The sequence below is a fragment of the Schistocerca gregaria genome, chromosome 2, assembly GCF_023897955.1.
Source record: "Schistocerca gregaria isolate iqSchGreg1 chromosome 2, iqSchGreg1.2, whole genome shotgun sequence".
Classification (NCBI taxonomy): domain Eukaryota; kingdom Metazoa; phylum Arthropoda; class Insecta; order Orthoptera; family Acrididae; genus Schistocerca; species Schistocerca gregaria.
This window is the reverse complement of record NC_064921.1, coordinates 264,683,024-264,700,441: the sequence shown is the minus strand read 5'-3', so window position 1 is coordinate 264,700,441 and position 17,418 is coordinate 264,683,024. Positions and strand designations below refer to the sequence as shown.

Genomic DNA, 17,418 nt, shown 5'->3' with positions numbered 1-17,418 from the left:
TGGTGTACCAGTGCACAAATTGCTTTTCAATCCTGAACAGTCTTAACACTGAGACAAGTTTAACAAAATCTATCAAGTCAGTGGCACTGGGAAAACAGGATACTAACGATGTGTTCTTGCACTCTGCTTGAAGACAAACATGGCAGAGTCACTGCACAACCTCAACCTAACAGAAAACATGCAGATAAAGTTTGAACAGTGGAAGAAATTAATTAATCAAATTTACCAATTTTGATGAAACTTTTCAAAGCATTACAATACAGGGAGTAAAATAATGTAATGTGTGGTGATCCCTAACTGTTTGAAGAGGTGTCTACAAAGTTTCTAAACTAGATGCAACATACAGTCAATATTACGCACTTCTGCACAATAAACACTTTTTCCGCAGTGAAGAGTTGCAAATAATTCCATGACAAATCAATACAGAAAAGTACAGTTTTCAACCTGGCCCTCTTCGATTTTCATAAAATTTGATGTGCTCATTGCACATGACAAGAGAATGAAAATCAGTGACCTTAACCTTGACCTTGTTACACTATACAATGTAGTAAAAAATCAAGTTGGGATGATAATTGTTTTTAGAGATATTAATTTATACATACAGCACTGTGTTGTATTAATGCAAAATGAATTGTATTCAGACTCCAACAATATGACACAAAGCACTGAAAAACATGTTTATTGTTAAAAAAGTTGATGATATAAGAATACACTGTAAGGTAACAATGTAGGTAGGCCAATATCAAGCTATCAAATATTGGATGGCAGCATGGGTGCTACATGTACACAGATAGTTGCTGCAAAAGACGATGTGCATTGTAATTATATACAAATCTACCTTCGAGACTGAGTCTGAGATCATCATGCATTGCTGTCATCCATTCAGGGAAAAAATCTCCGTAAAGTGCACATATGGATGGCTGGTATAGTCAGTGGTATAACAACAAACAACAAAACATGTGATAAATATAGAAAAATATTAACTAAAGGACAAGGGCCTGTGGCTGGCCCAACTACATGGAAACAAGAGGAAACCACAAACCTGCATAGCTTCTCAGGTGAGTCAGATACACTTGTAGCCTCAAAAATTGTTTTAGATGCATTAAATGATAGTTCGGTATCTCTTAGTGAGTCCCCAGTGCAAAAGAAGTAGGTGGGAGAGAGAGAAAATGCACACAAAAAATCCGAGCAAGCATATGAGGTATTCGGAAGTAAATAAGTACCTAGTGTGGAAGAATATGCAAATTAAGAAACACATGTTGTATCTAAAATGATAATGCAATTGAAAGTGAAATTTAGTACCTGCACCACAAGCAGTGAAAGATTGAAATTCTGGAATTTCTTCTGAAAAGTTTGAGCATTTGAAGGACTGAAAATGAACTTGGAGCCTGTAACTATTTAATGAGAAAAGCAAAACAATTAGTCAAACAATGTGGTATCTCAGCAACTCCCAATCCACAACCTAAATGTGTCTCAATTGAACAAGCCGCTAAAGGTGTCATAGAATTCTACAAAGAGAGACAATATAAGCCACAGTTGAACTGGGAAGAAGGATTTTGTTTCTGTCACAGAAAATGTTTCTAGGAATCATAAACAAAAATGACTAGTGCCAGGAAACCTGCATTAAGTGTATCAAGATGAACATCCAGGACTGAAAATAGGACTATCAAAATTCTGCCATTTGTGAACCAAGAACTGTGTTTTGGCTGGTGCATGTGGTACCCAGAGAGAGTGAGTTTGCAGTATTCACTAAGATGTGAAGCTCATGTTGGAAGGTTCCAGATTAAAGGAGTTGACATGTGATGTTAACTTAGCACCTACAAACACTGTCTAGCTTGGGTCATTTGTTATCCTGCACAGCCAAAAATGCTAGATGCCCACATGTCAAAACTTCCCAGGTACACATTCTATCATGACACACCTGCAAAACTTGTTTGATGAAAATGGAATTGATGAAGTAACATATAACCTGTGAAAATGTACTTATAGAACAACTCTCCAGACATGTGTAGCATCTGTTATGACTTCTTGGAAAACTATGCAGACAAATTAAAAATCTCCTGTTGCACTCCCTCACAGTCACCCAATGGTATCAATTTCTAGAACACTTGGTGACAATGAATACATTGAAATATGTGACTTTGCAGAAAACTGTGTATTTGTCCTGCAGCATGAGGTCCAGGGGTTTCATAGGAACAAGACACTGTCCACCACTAATCCATTTGTTGTTTATTATAGACATCCAGAAAACTGTGCAACTGATCACATTTCCTTTGTTATAATATCAGGATATCATAAACATGACACAACAGTGTTAATTTTTTCAGTGTCGCTGGCTAGCTTCATGAGATCCAATTTCCTTGATGTGACAACAGTAGCAGGGCAAACATATTTCCTTTCACCAAAAGATGCACAAACAGTATTATGTGTTGCTTCCCAGTACTGAGGCATAGTAAGTCTAGATGATACATTTGTCATATTTGTTTCTGTAAATCTGAACCTGTTTACTGTGCCTTTCAAGTATGTGTTCAGCTGGGATGGCTATATCATCTTTTGCATAGCTGAAGGTTAGATGTTGTAGTGTGTGACATTGCATCTTTTAAATGCTTGCTGTTGACTGTACTAACTTACTGTGCTATGTTAGACCACCACCTTTTTAACAATAAACATGTTTTCAGTGCTTTGTGTCATATTGTTGGAGTCTGAATACAATTTATTTTGCATTAATGAAACACATTTCTATGTATATGTATATGTATATAAATTAATATCTCCTAATCCCTTTGTTACCCCAATCCGATTTTTTATTCTGTTGTATACTGTAACATGAAGAAGCATCAATTTTGCAGGTGACTGTACTGATCTTAATTGTGTACATTCTTCAAACCTGACGAAAGTGCATATCATTGAAAAGCTTGTTTCAAGAACTTTTATCTTTATTAGAACAGATGTTACAGCAATGTTTGTCGAATTTTCCACACATTTTTAGCACTTCAAGTGGCCATTACTCTTGTCTTACTTGTGATAAAATTCGTAATTTGGTATTTTTTATTCTCTTGTGATGTGTAATGAACACATCAAATTTTATGCAAATCGAAGAGGGTCGGGTTGGCACCTTTGTTGATCTGACAGGGAATGAGTCATGCCACAGAACATGACATCACAAGAAATTAGAGAAAAAACACGAAAAGCTAGTCAACTGTATGACAATTTCATCTCCAATGTCTGCTATTATGCATAACACAAAAGTGTGGGGGCTTAGATGTGACTTTCCTTGAGTTCGGGCTCTGTTTTATTGCTTTTCTTGTAAAGCTGTGTGTGTGTGTGTGTGTGTGTGTGTGTGTGTGTGTACACCACAGTTCAGTATGTCTGGAAACATACCCTTCGTTGTTGTTGTTGTTGTTGTTGTTGTGGTCTTCAGTCCTGAGACTGGTTTGATGCAGCTCTCCATGCTACTCTATCCTGTGCAAGCTTCTTCATCTCCCAGTACCCTTTGATAATAACCTACAATTTATGACTGGATATGCTGCATATATGTGACAAACAGGATTTAGTGACTTATTTCCAATATTAGCAATAATGTGAGATATTTTGCTTCGGTGGGAATAAATACATCAAACTTAGAATTGAAATCTGTCACTCTATACAAACACTCCAGTCAGCTTCTCGTAAGACTGTCTATAAACTTCATCTTGTTTTTTCACCAATAACTGTATTCCATGACATCACTTCATTGTATTCAAACAAGTTGTTGTATTTGGCTAGTTGTGCATCACAGCCAGAGAGCAATTCGTGACTATACACATTCATATCAATCATCAAATGATCACCCATAAATATGTTGTCCATTAGTGATCTGCTTTCCTGTGCACTTCTGGTGGGAAAATGAACAGCAGAAATCAGGTTTTTTAAGTTTTAAATGAGATTCTCAAATTGCTTAGTTTATCTGAAGCATCCAAAAATTAAATGACATCTCCACTGTGGGTGTCTTATGGAGGTCCCCTTCTGCTTCCTGGTTTGATGAAGCTTGATGGCTAGTTGTGGCGGTTAGTGGGCCAACCAACTGTGATGTTTGCACATGTGCACACTCACAGCAGCTGGGATATGCCGCCCACTGTTGACCAGCTAACGTCTTGGCTGCTTCTGCAGTTACCTTCATTACAGCAGCCATCTGCTGCATCATTTGATCCATCATGTCTATCATGCAATAGAGCATGGAATTGAGCTGCCAATGTTGCCACTTATTGCGGCTTAGCATGGTTGTTGGACAGAGCCAAGACTTTTCTTTCTTTTGCTTTCGAAATTGTTACAATATACCCTGTCTTGTGCAAAGCAATGACACCCTTGCATGAACAATACACCTCTAGGGGATTGTTTTAATATTGCACTATTTGGAATGACAGTGCATGAGAAAAAGAGGTATCACAAGCCAAAGATTAGCAATAACTGAAGTGATAGTTTGCATGTTGGAACTGATTTATATGGTTCTAAATGTGTGTTGTAGCAAAAGGCTTTATATGCCTGACATACTTTTGTCATTTATCAAATTAATGGTTCGTAATGGTTTGAAACTACACCAACTTTATTTCCACCCTAAATCAAGCTTATGACATGTCTGAAGTGTTGTGACTACCCTCAGTTTGCAGACACTTTTACAAATTATGGCTTTTGCTTATGACTTCAAATAACAAAATTTATGATAGCAATAACACATTCTCACCTTGCCATTTATGATCTGATCAATTGTCATTTGTGTATAAACATTACACTCTGTTTTCTGACAACAAGACGTAGCCACTGTAGGAGAATCTTCAGTGGTGATATCCTTTCTAAACCAGAACTTCTCATTCCTAATTGCATCCCTTTTCTGTGCCTTCTGCATATTTTCATCCACCTGAGAATTAAATAATAAATAAGAAATCAAGCACAAGAAGCAGCAAAATATAAATTTGCCACAAATTGCAAAAAATAAAACTAGTAACAAAATACAACTGGTTTCTTTATATCACTTTTCTTGAGTGCTATAGCTGGGCTTTTACAATCTTCTAGCATGGAGCTGATGACAAAATTTTTGAAAACTTCTAAAAATCACAAATAGACAAATAATAGACTGTACTCACTTTGAGAAAGGCACAGCTGCTAATATTGCCTACAGAAACAAGCAAAGCACAGCACAAACTTCAAGCTTTCAAAATAACATTGTTTTGCTCAGGAAGGAAAGAGAGATTGGTTAGGGGGATTTGGAAGTGGGAGCTAATCAATTAGAACTCAAGCAAGGTGGAACCCACCTAATGTGAAAAGGAGGGGAAGCAAAGATGTATGTAATGTGAAATGCATGCAAGATGCTGCAAAGAAAAATATTTCACAATGTATAAGAAAAAAAAGCACGTCTTCAAAAGATAGATTACACTCAGATATCTGACATGACTTAACAATTATCCATAATAGACAGATTCACTTAAGTATCTCACTGTGTGTGTGTGTGTGTGGTTTTTTTAAAGTTTGTTGTATTTATAAAATCTAATCATTCATTTTGCTACTACCAGTAAGATCTTTTCAATGGAAATACTTGTTTCAAACACCAGGGTACACTAAAGTGCTGCAGAACCAATGACCTAATTTATTTGTTTGTGTTTGCTTTGACCAGAGCTAACATTGTCACTGGCACAATTGAAAATCAGTTCTGTCCACTGAAGCTATAGACACACACAAAAAACCAGCAGAACTCAGTACTTGTGATACTGAAATTTTTGTTTCCCATAATCTAAAACATTGTCCGCTGAAGCCGTTTTGCATCCTATGTTCACAACAAGTTACTAGTCTGCCATTAATAGGATTATTTTCCCCATTTTCATGCTTTTTGTCCCTTCAGTTTTGATAGTGATTTTAAAATTACTACCACCCGATCTTACCAATTTCTTTGGAAACAATTGCTTTACATTCGTATTCCAATTCCCCTACCATGTAGGCTACACAATTATTTTGATACATTTAATGCTAAAAGCAAGCACACTGTGGTTCATTCATTGCACAGCCATTAAATGACTATCACTGTCTTCTTACTGTTGTACTCTCAATGACAGTGTTTCATACTAAATAGTGATAACATTCACAGGGAATTTTAAGCTGACTTCTTCAGCAACTATAGTATTGTTGCCTCATTACACTGATACTATGACTGCTATAACATAACCACTGTAACTTGCTTTGCTTATCTGAATACAATTAACTGTGGAAACTAGAAGCTATCCTACTTTGGTCAATTTTGTATCAAGGAGCTGAAAGATGCGGAGCTGTGTGCTGTAAAACATAGTTCCAACCAAAACCTATGGATATGACAATTATTTTAAGGTAATATGATTTACCGCTAATGAAGAGAGAAATAAAATTAATTGCTGCTAAGGAACAGTTTTATAAAACAGTTCAAGCAATCGAAACAACTGATTTAATTTATCAGGTACCCGCCTCTATGGCTGAGGTTGCTTGACCCAGAGTAAGCCGGTTCAAATCCTGGTGATGTAAAAAATTTTCACTGCCAGTACTTTTCGAATGGTAAGGGGAGGAGAAGTGGTGGTGTAAAGTTCCTGATCAACAGATTTTGTGCCAATGTCCTGGTTTAAATACCAAACATCTCCAAGAGTGTGATGAAGTAAAGGCGTGTGAAACTGTTGGTGGTGATCCACCCGTCAGATGGGGACATTAAGGTTGGCAGTCCTCTTTGTGCTATTTATGACGAGTAGGCTGTGTGCCAGCACCGGGTTTCACCCTCTCCCTTCTATCATCATTATCATTATCAACACCATCATCATCATCACGGAACACAAACATTACACTACACCACAAAACACACACACACACACACACACACACACACACACACACACACACACACACACACACACAATGTAGTATTACAAATCTTGTAATGGAGCTTGTTGAAAATAGTTCAAAAAAGTTTGACTCCATGGAATAACTGTGCCCAGGGTGATACATAAAAATTGTTATTTTGCAATATGTGTCATTGCAATTGTGCTGAGCCTACATAAGTACCTACAACACACCAATGACAGCACCACTATTAGCTGAAATCTAGATCTGCAATAAAATACAGATGGTATTACAGCCAATTATTACCTTTTTGTCTTTTTAATTTATGTTAGTAGAACAGCCTTGAGACACTAAGTGTAAATTCCTGATGATGAAATAGCAACATGTCAGTAACATCAGTATCACTAATGGCATGCTAAAATCAAACCAAGCCATATGTATAATCAGAGGCTTAAGAGTCAATTCATACCAAGTGGTCCAGCACTTGTTGTTTGAATCTCAGAAAAAACTGATATTCGCTGGGTGAATTCCCTTATGTTTGGTACACTCAAAAACGTTTTTAGAAAAATTTTATTGTATCATTTAAAAACAGCAGCCATTTTTGCTCCAGGCCATAAGCATTCTTTCACATTTACAAGCATATGTGGTTTTTTAAATTATTCAGTAATGAGTTGCCACAGACCTTTCAAATACGAGGCATTTAGATTAGCACACACTGGACTATAAATTAAAACCATGGATAGCTACCTGAATGTATTCGTTAATATATTTTTAATGGCTGGCAGTTATTGGTTGCAAATTTAAAACTCAATTTTTGGACAATATAGTCATATGTTACCGACTATCAATGGTGAGAATCTCACACTAGAAAACACACTATTTTAAAAACGCAGTTCTTTTTTTAATTTTTTCATTCTTTAGTGTGCAATATTTTTGTTAAGGGACCACATAAAAATCTGAAAATTACACACATAATAGACCTTTATGATATCAGTGTAAATTTCAACTTTGAGATGCAATGGGAAGTTACGAAAAAAATTACCACTATGAGTCAAAAATACATTTCTTAATATCTGCCATATCTGGATTCATGGGTAAAGTGTATCAGTTACATAATTTAAAAATGTTTATGATCATTGTTTTTTCATGAGCCAATTAATTACATTATCTTGTTATCACCTTTTTTTTTACTACATTGTTCGTTGAACAACAGAGAAATTTCTTCATTCTGTTTGGGCTCCACTGGTTGGGGAGAGAGAGGGGGGGAGAGAGGGAGAGGGAGAGGGAGAGGGAGAGGGAGAGGGAGAGGGAGAGGGAGAGGGAGAGGGAGAGGGAGAGGGAGAGGGAGAGGGAGAGGGAGAGGGAGAGGGAGAGGGAGAGGGAGAGGGAGAGAGAGAGAGAGAGATATGCTCTAATTAATGGAAAGCCGCACCAAAAATTGTCTTCCAGAAACTCACGCAGGTATAGATGCATGTGTGATAAGAACGTTGCAGCAATTCTGAAACATTGCTTGAATGTTAGTTCCTGTTGTTTTCTGGTGCGCGACTTGGTTTTTACCTTTTTTCCCCCAATGATGTCCAACAAAGCCAGCATGGCTGCGGTAGCTATTTTTTTCTTTGAGCTAACTCCCTCACCGTAGAGCTGAATTTTAAAATGAAAGTTTTCGTTGCATCGGGAGAAGAAAATTAGATTAGGTTGTAGCTTAGTAGTAGAATGAAAAACTTGTGACTCCCACATAAAGAACTTTTACTTAATACAATACCGAGACAATTCAATTGCATATACCTTTCTCGCAGCGACTCAGAAGACCGACAGATGCCAAGATCGGTGAAAAGAAAGATAAATGAGTTACATAAAATAATTGCTATTTCTGTTCTTCTATTTTCTATCAGCATAGATATAATCATATAACCTTGCGATATCTTTGGCATACGGAGATAGCACAAATATTTATTTATATGTGCATGCCATTAAAGAACCTACACAGGCCATTGTGTTAAAAGTTCGTCGTCGCAGTTGTAAATTCCAGGGGAGACAGCTTCTTCAGTACATTTTTAACAGGCACCCAGAATTGACCCTTTTCAATATTTTTAAATGAGATCCTTGGGCCTGGTAGGTGCTAAAATGCAACATGCACATCTTGGTTTTGACAGTCAATATTATCAACTTTGGCAATCCACCACTGTTCGCCATAAAAAGAAGCCATGACGCTTATTTTGAAGTGTCAGTGGCACAAGGTCTCCACACTGTTGAAGTTCACTATCAGGGGATGTTGATGTGAGCTTACACTTGAGCAAGTAGTGAGACCAAGGCATAAAACAATGAAAAGATCCGCTGCCTTTAATGTTCTGACAAATGTTGAATCTTCCCTCCAAGATTTTGGTGTAGAGTTATTGTATTTCCTCATATTTTACAAAAACATAGGTAATCTCTTTTACTTGCTCTTTACAGAATTTAAACATTTCTTGAGGTGTCATGATCTGGTTCTCATAGGTCCACTGCACACTACCTTTTGTAACAGATCACTTTAGTGTGCCCCAGATGCCACCGTACAAGTTCTTCCCATAGCAGGAAAAAACAAAATGCCATTCTGCATCAGCTTCACAGTCTTCTTTGTGAAAGGAGACGTTAATAACTTTTTTTGTTTTTTTATTGGCTTGCAGCACTATCAGAGAAGGTGGGGCTTTGACACTTGCTTGGCAGCCTACTTGCCAGTATGACAGCGATTGTCCACAGTTGTTATTGTTGTTGTTGTTGTTGCTGTTTTTGTCTTCAGTCCTGAGACTGGTTTGATGCAGCTCTCCATTCCACTCTGTCCTGTGAAAGCTTCTTCATGTCCCAGAACATACTGCAACCTACATCCTTCTGAATCTGCTTGATGTATTCATCTCTTGGTCTCCCTCTACGATTTTTACCCTCCACCCTGCCCTCCAATACTAAATTGGTGATCCCTTGATGCCTCAGAACATGTCCTACCAACCGATCCCTTCTTCTAGTCAAGTTGGGCCACAAACTCCTCTTCTCCCCAATCCTATTCAGTACCTCCTCATTAGTTTTGTGATCTACCCATCTAATCTTCAGCATTCTTCTGTAGCACCACATTTTGAAAGCTTCTATTATCTTCTTGTCCAAGGTATTTATTGTCCATGTTTCACTTCCATATATGGCCACATTCCATACAAATACTTTCAGAAACGACTTCCTGACATTTCAATCTATACTCGATGTTAACAAATTTCTCTTCTTCAGAAACACTTTCCTTGCCACTGCCAGTCTACATTTGATATCCTCTCTACTACGACCATAATCAGTTATTTTGCTCCCCAAATAGCAAAACTCCTTTACTACTTTAAGTGTCTCATTTCTTAATCTAATTCTCTCAGATCACTTGATTTAATTCGAATATATTCCATTATCCTCATTTTGATTTTGTTGCTGTTCATCTTATATCCTCCTTTCAAGACACTGTCCATTCCATTCAACTGCTCTTCCAAGTCTTTTGCTGTCTCTGAGAGAATTACAATGCCATTGGCGAACCTTTAAGTTTTTATTTCTTCTCCATGGATTTTAATACCTACTCTGAATTTTTCTTTTGTTTCCTTTACTGCTTGCTCAATATACAGACTGAAAAACATCGAGGAGAGGCTACAACCTTGTCTCACTCCCTTCCCAATCACTGCTTCCCTTTTATGTCCCTCGATCCTTATAAATGACTGTAAATAGCCTTTCGCTCTCTGTTTTCTATCCCTGCCACCTTCAGAATTTGAAAGGGAGTGTTCGAGTCAACACTGTCAAAAGCTTTCTCTATGTCTACAAATGCTAGAAACGTAGGTTTGCCTTTTCTTAATCTAGCTTCTAAAATTAGTCATTGAGTCAGTATTGCTTCACGTTTTTCCATATTTCTATGGAATCCAAACTGATCTTCCCCGTGGCCAGCTTCTACCAGTTTTTCCACTCGTCTGTAAAGAATTTGTCTTAGTATTTTGCAACCGTGACATATTAAACTGATAGTTCAGTAATTTTCACATCTGTCAACACCTGCTTTCTTTGGGATTGGAATTATTATATTCTTCTCGAAGTCTGAGGGTATTTCGGCTGTCTCATACAATTTGCTCACCAGATGGTTGAGTTTTGTCAGGACTGGCTCTCCCAAGGCTGTCAGTAGTTCTAATGGAATGCTGTCTACTCCCGGGGCCTTGTTTCAACTTAGGTCTTTCAGTGCTCTATCAAACTCTTCACACAGTATCATATCTCCCATTTCATCTTCATCTACATCCTCTTCCATTTCTATAACATTGCCCTCAAGTACATCGCTCTTGTATAGACCCTCTATGCACTCCTTCCACCTTTCTGCTTCCCCTTCTTTGCTTAGAACTGGGTTTCCATCTGAGCTTTTGATATTCATACATGTGTTCTCTTCTCTCCAAAGGTCTCTTTAATTTTTCTGTAGGCATTATCTATCTTACCCCTAGTGAGATAAGTTTCTACATCCTTACATTTGTCCTCTAGCCATGCCTGCTTAGCCATTTTGCACTTCCTGTCGATCTCATTTTTGAGACGTTGGTATTCCTTTTTGCCTGCTTCACTTACTGTATTTTTATATTTTCTCCTTTCATCAATTACATTCAGTATTTCCTCTGTTGCCAAGGTTTTCTACAAGCCCTCGTCTTTTTACCTACTTGATCCTTAGCTGCCTTCACTACTTCATCCCTCAAAGCTACCCAATCTTCTTCTACTGTATTTCTTTCCTCCATTCTTGTCAATTGTTCCCTTATGCTCTCCCTGAAACTTTCTACAACCTCTGGTTCTTTCAGTGTATCCAGGTCCCATCTCCTTAAATTCCCACCTTTTTGCAGTTTCTTCAGTTTTAATTTACAGTTCATAACCAATAGATTGTGGTCAGAGTCCACATCTGCCCTTGGAAATGTCTTACAATTTAAAACCTGGTTCCTAAATCTCCGTTTACGATTATATAACCTATCTGAAACCTGTCAGTACCTTCAGGCATCTTCCATGTATACTACCTTCTTTTATGACTCTTGAACCAAGTGTTAACTATGATTAAGTTGTGTTCTGTGCAAATTTCCACCAGGCAGCTTCCTCTTTCATTTCTTACCCCCAATCCATATTCGCCTACTACGTTTCCTTCTCTTCCTTTTCCTACTATCAAATTCCAGTCACCCATGACTATTAAATTTTCGTCTCCCTTCACTATATGAATAATTTCTTTTATCTCATCATAGATTTCTTCAATTTCTTCATCTTCTGCTGTGCTAGTTAGCATATAGACTTTTACTACTGTCGTAGGCACTGGCTTCATGTCTATTTTGGCCACAACAATGCGTTCACTGTGCTGTTTGTAGTAGCTTACCTGCACTCCTATTTTCCTATTCATTATTAAACCTACTCCTGCATTACCCGTATTTGATTTTGTATTTATAACCCTGTATTCATCTGACCAAAAGTCTTGCTCCTCCTGCCACCGAACTTCACTAATTCCCACTATATCCAACTTTAAACTATCCATTTCCCTTTTTAAATTTTCTAACCTACCTGCCCGGTTAAGGGATCTGACATTCCACGCTCCGATCCATAGAAGGCCAGTTTTCTTTCTCCTGATAACGACGTCGTCCTGAGTAGTCCCCGCCCGGAGATCCGAATGGGGGACTATTTTACCTCCAGAATATTTTACTCAAGAGGTCGCCATCATCATTTATCCATACAGTAAAGCTGCATGCCCTCGGGAAAAATTACAGCCGTAGTTTCCCCTTGCTTTCAGCCGTTCGCAGTACCAACACAGCAAGGCTGTTTTGGTTAGTGTTACAAGGCCAGATTAGTCAATCATCCAGACTGTTGCCCCTGCAACTACTGAAAAGACTGCTGCCCCTCTTCAGGAACCACACATTTGTCTGGCCTCTCAACAGATACCCCTCCGTTATGGTTGCTCCTATGGTACGGCTATCTGTATCGCTGAGGCACGCAAGCCTCCCCACCAACGGCAAGGTCTATGGTTCATGGGGAGGGGGGGGGGGGGGTCCACAGTAAACAGACCATATTTGTGTTCATGGGGCAGTTTCTTCATGGGTAAGTTAGCATCGTTAAAGTTAATTTTCTGGTTTAGGGCTGCTTCTGGCTTTGTTGCTTCATATTTTACTACAATTTTAGCTGTTTCTTCATTCTTATTAGTGCCCATTCATTTGTCAAAAGTTTATTGGCCTAGCCATTATATGGGTGTATTTAGCAGTCTTGAGTTTTTTCTGCTCGCTGAATATGTCTATTTGCCCAAGTTAGGTACCCTTGCCCACCTTAGTAGCTCTCTTTTTCCTACAGTGATTAACTTTTTTCATATTGCTTTGAGGTGATGTAATGGAGCACTAACAGTAGCTGTCTGGCTGATTCCTCCCAGTTCTTTGGGACCCTTAATCACATTTAACACTTCAGTTATGAGTACGAAGAATTTTATCAGTGATTTAATGATGCACTGACAGTGGCTATCTTGGCTCTTACCTCCCAGATTTATGGGACTCTTAATTACATTCGACAACTTGGTTACGATTAGCAAGAATTTTTATCAGTAAGCTCAGTTATAGTGCAATATTTTATGAGTTGAAATTTATACCCCTCACCAACCCCTGGAGCACTAATGTGAAACTGTGCTCTACAGTCCAGTTGGTGTATGTCTTCCTCTTGTTATTTTTAATTTATTCATTTATCATTGCCTCTAATAGCAACATACATTTACACTAGTTTGTAATTTCTCCAGACTGTCTGACGAGACCTAGAACAGGTGAAAGATTAAATAAACCTGTCTTGACTGTTTTTTCTGTTCTAAAATTCTTCAAACATAGAGCATGTTTGCCTGGACAGTCTTGACATTTTCCCATGATCATACAACTGCAACTGTCAATATTGCATACCAGAACTTTCAAAAGTTCCTTGGAGTCAACTTTATAAGATTGGCCCCATCTATCATCAACTTTACATGCTGGTGATACAAACAAACGAAACATTATGGGTGCCAGATGCCCGTGCAACAATACACCATTTCGGTCTCAACTCGCAACGGTTGAGCAACCAGTTATTGTTTTCCTGGATCACTTTGAATGGAATGACTCTTAAGTAAAGCTGTACTCAATCCAAAGGTTGAGTTGAACACTGCAGTGCTTTAATGGACATGGCCCTATGCCCTACACTTCCTCCAAATTTTGAAGTGACTTACCCAGCCAGTTACGAGTGGATGTACAGTTTAACGTGAGACTCCAAAACCAAAGTGCATTTGTTCCACAACAGTTGCACAGTCATTTATTGATAGAAATCTACACTACCAAGTTTCAGAGACTCAGTCCCATCTTCAGGTACATCTACAAATAGCAGGATGCTGTGCCCATGTCCAAGTCAGCTTCCAAGGCAACACATCTGCAGCACACGGCTGATCAGACAGAATGTCCAATTGTGTACGTGGGAAAAAAACACATTTCAAATATAAGTCACCCCTATCTTAACAGGGTCAGCGAGAGGTCACAGAGAGAAAGGCCAAACCAAACAAATGCTTAAATAGTGCTATTACTCGAAGGCAGCATGCACATAAGATGTAACAATTACTCTTACAGTGCACCAATGAATCCTGCGAGGCAACAGAAAGAGAAATTTATGTCACAATGCATTTTTCATATTTAGAATCATTGCCAGGTGTGAAATAAGCAGTAAGTGACAGATGAAATACTAAGAACACCTGGGAATTCAACCCCTGGCCTTAGGACTTTTAGTCTGGCACTTAATCACTTACCAACACAACTGCCATAGTACTTGCAGGAACCTGGTCAGTTCTTTTGACAACTGCATGATTAAGTATGTAATAAATTTTTGAACGAACAGAACAGAGTGCCTCCAGTGATTCGTCATCAGTTATGCCTAGTATATATGCCAGAATAATTAGTAAGCAAAGCAATGTTGTGCTATTGGTGTAGACACTGTTCCAAAAGCCATCAAAACATTGACAATGAAGAGTACAGGTTGATGTAGTAAGTGCTATTTCATAGCCAACTGTATCATGGTCAAATACTTTATCAGAGTTAGTATTGCCTCGATACAAATATTTAAAAAGTAACAAATATTCCAGTCGATGGTACTGCACAACATCTGGGAAAGCTCAATTTGGAAAGAGAATGTGCATAAGAATATGTTTTCAGAATAAAGAACCACCTATGCACATGAACGTAATGACGTATCAGTGCTCTCATAAGTTACACGCGTCAAACGGTGGGTGATTGAATGGTCTCTCTAAGGTTATGGAACATCCATGGGATCTAACATCTTACAACAAAGAAACACTTACATTTGTCTGATAATTCAAGTTCGTGTTATGTGAAACTGTGGACACTTTAACATCACAGTTTTAGGTTTGGGGTGTTTTGAACTATGCTTGTGTAAAATACCAGTGGAGGTTGGACCTGAACATCATCATTTACAATGCTTGCCAACCTCTCAAAAAAACTGCTCGGTGTCTGATAAAACAAGCAAAGCACCCAGAAGACATGATCGGATGTCAGTGCAACTTCATGGTACACACAATCAGCAGGTATGTAAATAATTAAAGAGCCTGAGTTCCCTGTGGCAAAGTGCATTAGTGTTGTTCACGTTTAGTGTAGTTAACAGGCATGGCAGGGAATATAAGGGGGCATGAACAGTATCAGATGTTAAGTGATTGCAGTGGAGGACACAGAAATGCTGCATACTCAAGTGAGACAGTTTATCAGCATCTGAGAAATTGAAAGGGATTTCTCTGTGGGTCTCCATTTGGCTAGTTGGTTGAAGCATAAATATCTAGATCTGTGTGGCATTCAGATGTGACAGTGACCCAACGTTGTACTACACAGGAAAGAGAGGACAGGTGTAGTCACTGTTAAAGTTCCACTCAATCACATCTGACACCACAAGAGAAGATCACTTCCAAGTGCATCGTAACATCTTAACATCTGCATCTACTGTCCAAAAAAAAGTAACAGACTCCCAGCAACATTCTGTATGACTAAAAAGCACAAACCATTGATGAATTGTGGTGTATTGTGTTCAGATATTAATCGCATTTCTGCATTACCCTGGATGGCACTAACTGATGAATATGACCTAGGATGAGGACCCATTCTCTCTATGTTTTGGAGAGGCACCACAGTGTTACTCATGGTATCATTGTGTGGGGAACCATCAGGTATGACTTCATGTCATGGCTGGTAGTGACTGAGGCAACCCTGACAAGTCACTGACATCCTGCATCCTTAAGTGTAACCTCCCATGCTACAGTATTGTGATGTCCTTTTTACAACAGGATAGTACTCATCCACACATGGCATGGCGTCTCTCCAAAATGTTTGTGTAAAGAAGAGGTAACCCTGTGACCAGCAAGATTCCCAAGATCTATTGCTGGTGGAACATTTGGGAGACCAGCTCGGATGTCTACTCTGACTCACTGCCAGTATTTAGGATGTCAAGGACCAGTCACAACAATTGTGTGCAAGCTTGCCTCAGACAATGGCTTTCTAATATCCTTCCCATCTGAATCACTGCATTTAATCAGGCCAGAGAAGTGCAACATCATAGAGGTAACTGAGCTCATCCTACCACTTCCTAAATTTGCCTCTATTTTGTGACCACAGAAAACATATCACATACCCAGCCCCTTAGGTTTCATTTTGTTTTCTCCTCCCTTTCTGAGTGCTTCATTCTTTTGCCAGACAGTGTATTTGGATCATGTCGAAAGTCAAAATGTAGTCACTTAAAAAAAAACCTTGGAAATTTGTGTAATACAAAAAAACTTCTCAATATCTGATTTTTTTAACACTCTACTTCAAAGCACTGAGGTTTCTCCTTCACGAATGTGGCAAGGCAACCTTATAAGCTTGTACATGTATATCATTTAAAAAATGCTAATTTTGGAAAAAGCAAATGCTACATTTTCAGGTCCTTATTCACACTGAGTAGCATTTCTATGGATCTGTGTGTCAGCATTATTGAAACTCAGTGAGTTTCCATTTGAAGGTCACTGTCACTATGACAAAATGAGGGTGTCTTGACCTACAGATGGTCGAGTTGGGGGGGTTTGGGTGGTGGAGGAGGAGGAGGGAGGGGTGGGGGGAGGAAATCCTATTGACAACAAGGACATTAGAGACGGAGCACACACTTGGAATGGTTAAAGATAGAAAAGGAATTCAGCTGTGCCCTTTCAAAGGACCATCATGTTCCTTTGAACATTGATTTTGAAAGTCACTTTGAACAAATAAGTCTCATTGTCAACAGAAGACACACCATATGTGTTATTCAAACAAATAATATATTGTCATCACTTAATGCATGGCAGTTTTTTTAAAAAAAAATTATGCTCTGTTGTGCAGTGAAAATATTATCAAAATAAAAGAACACATACTGGTCTACAGTTTTAAATAAAATGCAATGTGAATGTGTGTGTGTGTGTGTGTGTGTGTGTGTGTGTGTGTGTGTGTGTGTGTGTGTGTGAGAGAGAGAGAGAGAGAGAGAGAGAGAGAGAGAGAGAGAGAGAGAGACCTTTTTAACAGCAATGTGTGATGCTTTTACAGA

The 17,418-nt window shown here is 38.5% G+C and overlaps 1 protein-coding gene across 1 annotated transcript in view; it reads right to left on the bottom strand.

Annotated features, from left to right (window-relative positions):
* Positions 1-17,418, bottom strand: part of LOC126336841 (glutamate--cysteine ligase catalytic subunit) — a 107,614-nt gene that overhangs the window by 25,250 nt on the left and 64,946 nt on the right. Inside the window, exon 9 of the mRNA XM_050000922.1 lies at positions 4,721-4,894. Within this exon, the coding sequence (XP_049856879.1) occupies positions 4,721-4,894 (174 nt within the window). The remainder of the gene's footprint in view (positions 1-4,720; positions 4,895-17,418) is intronic.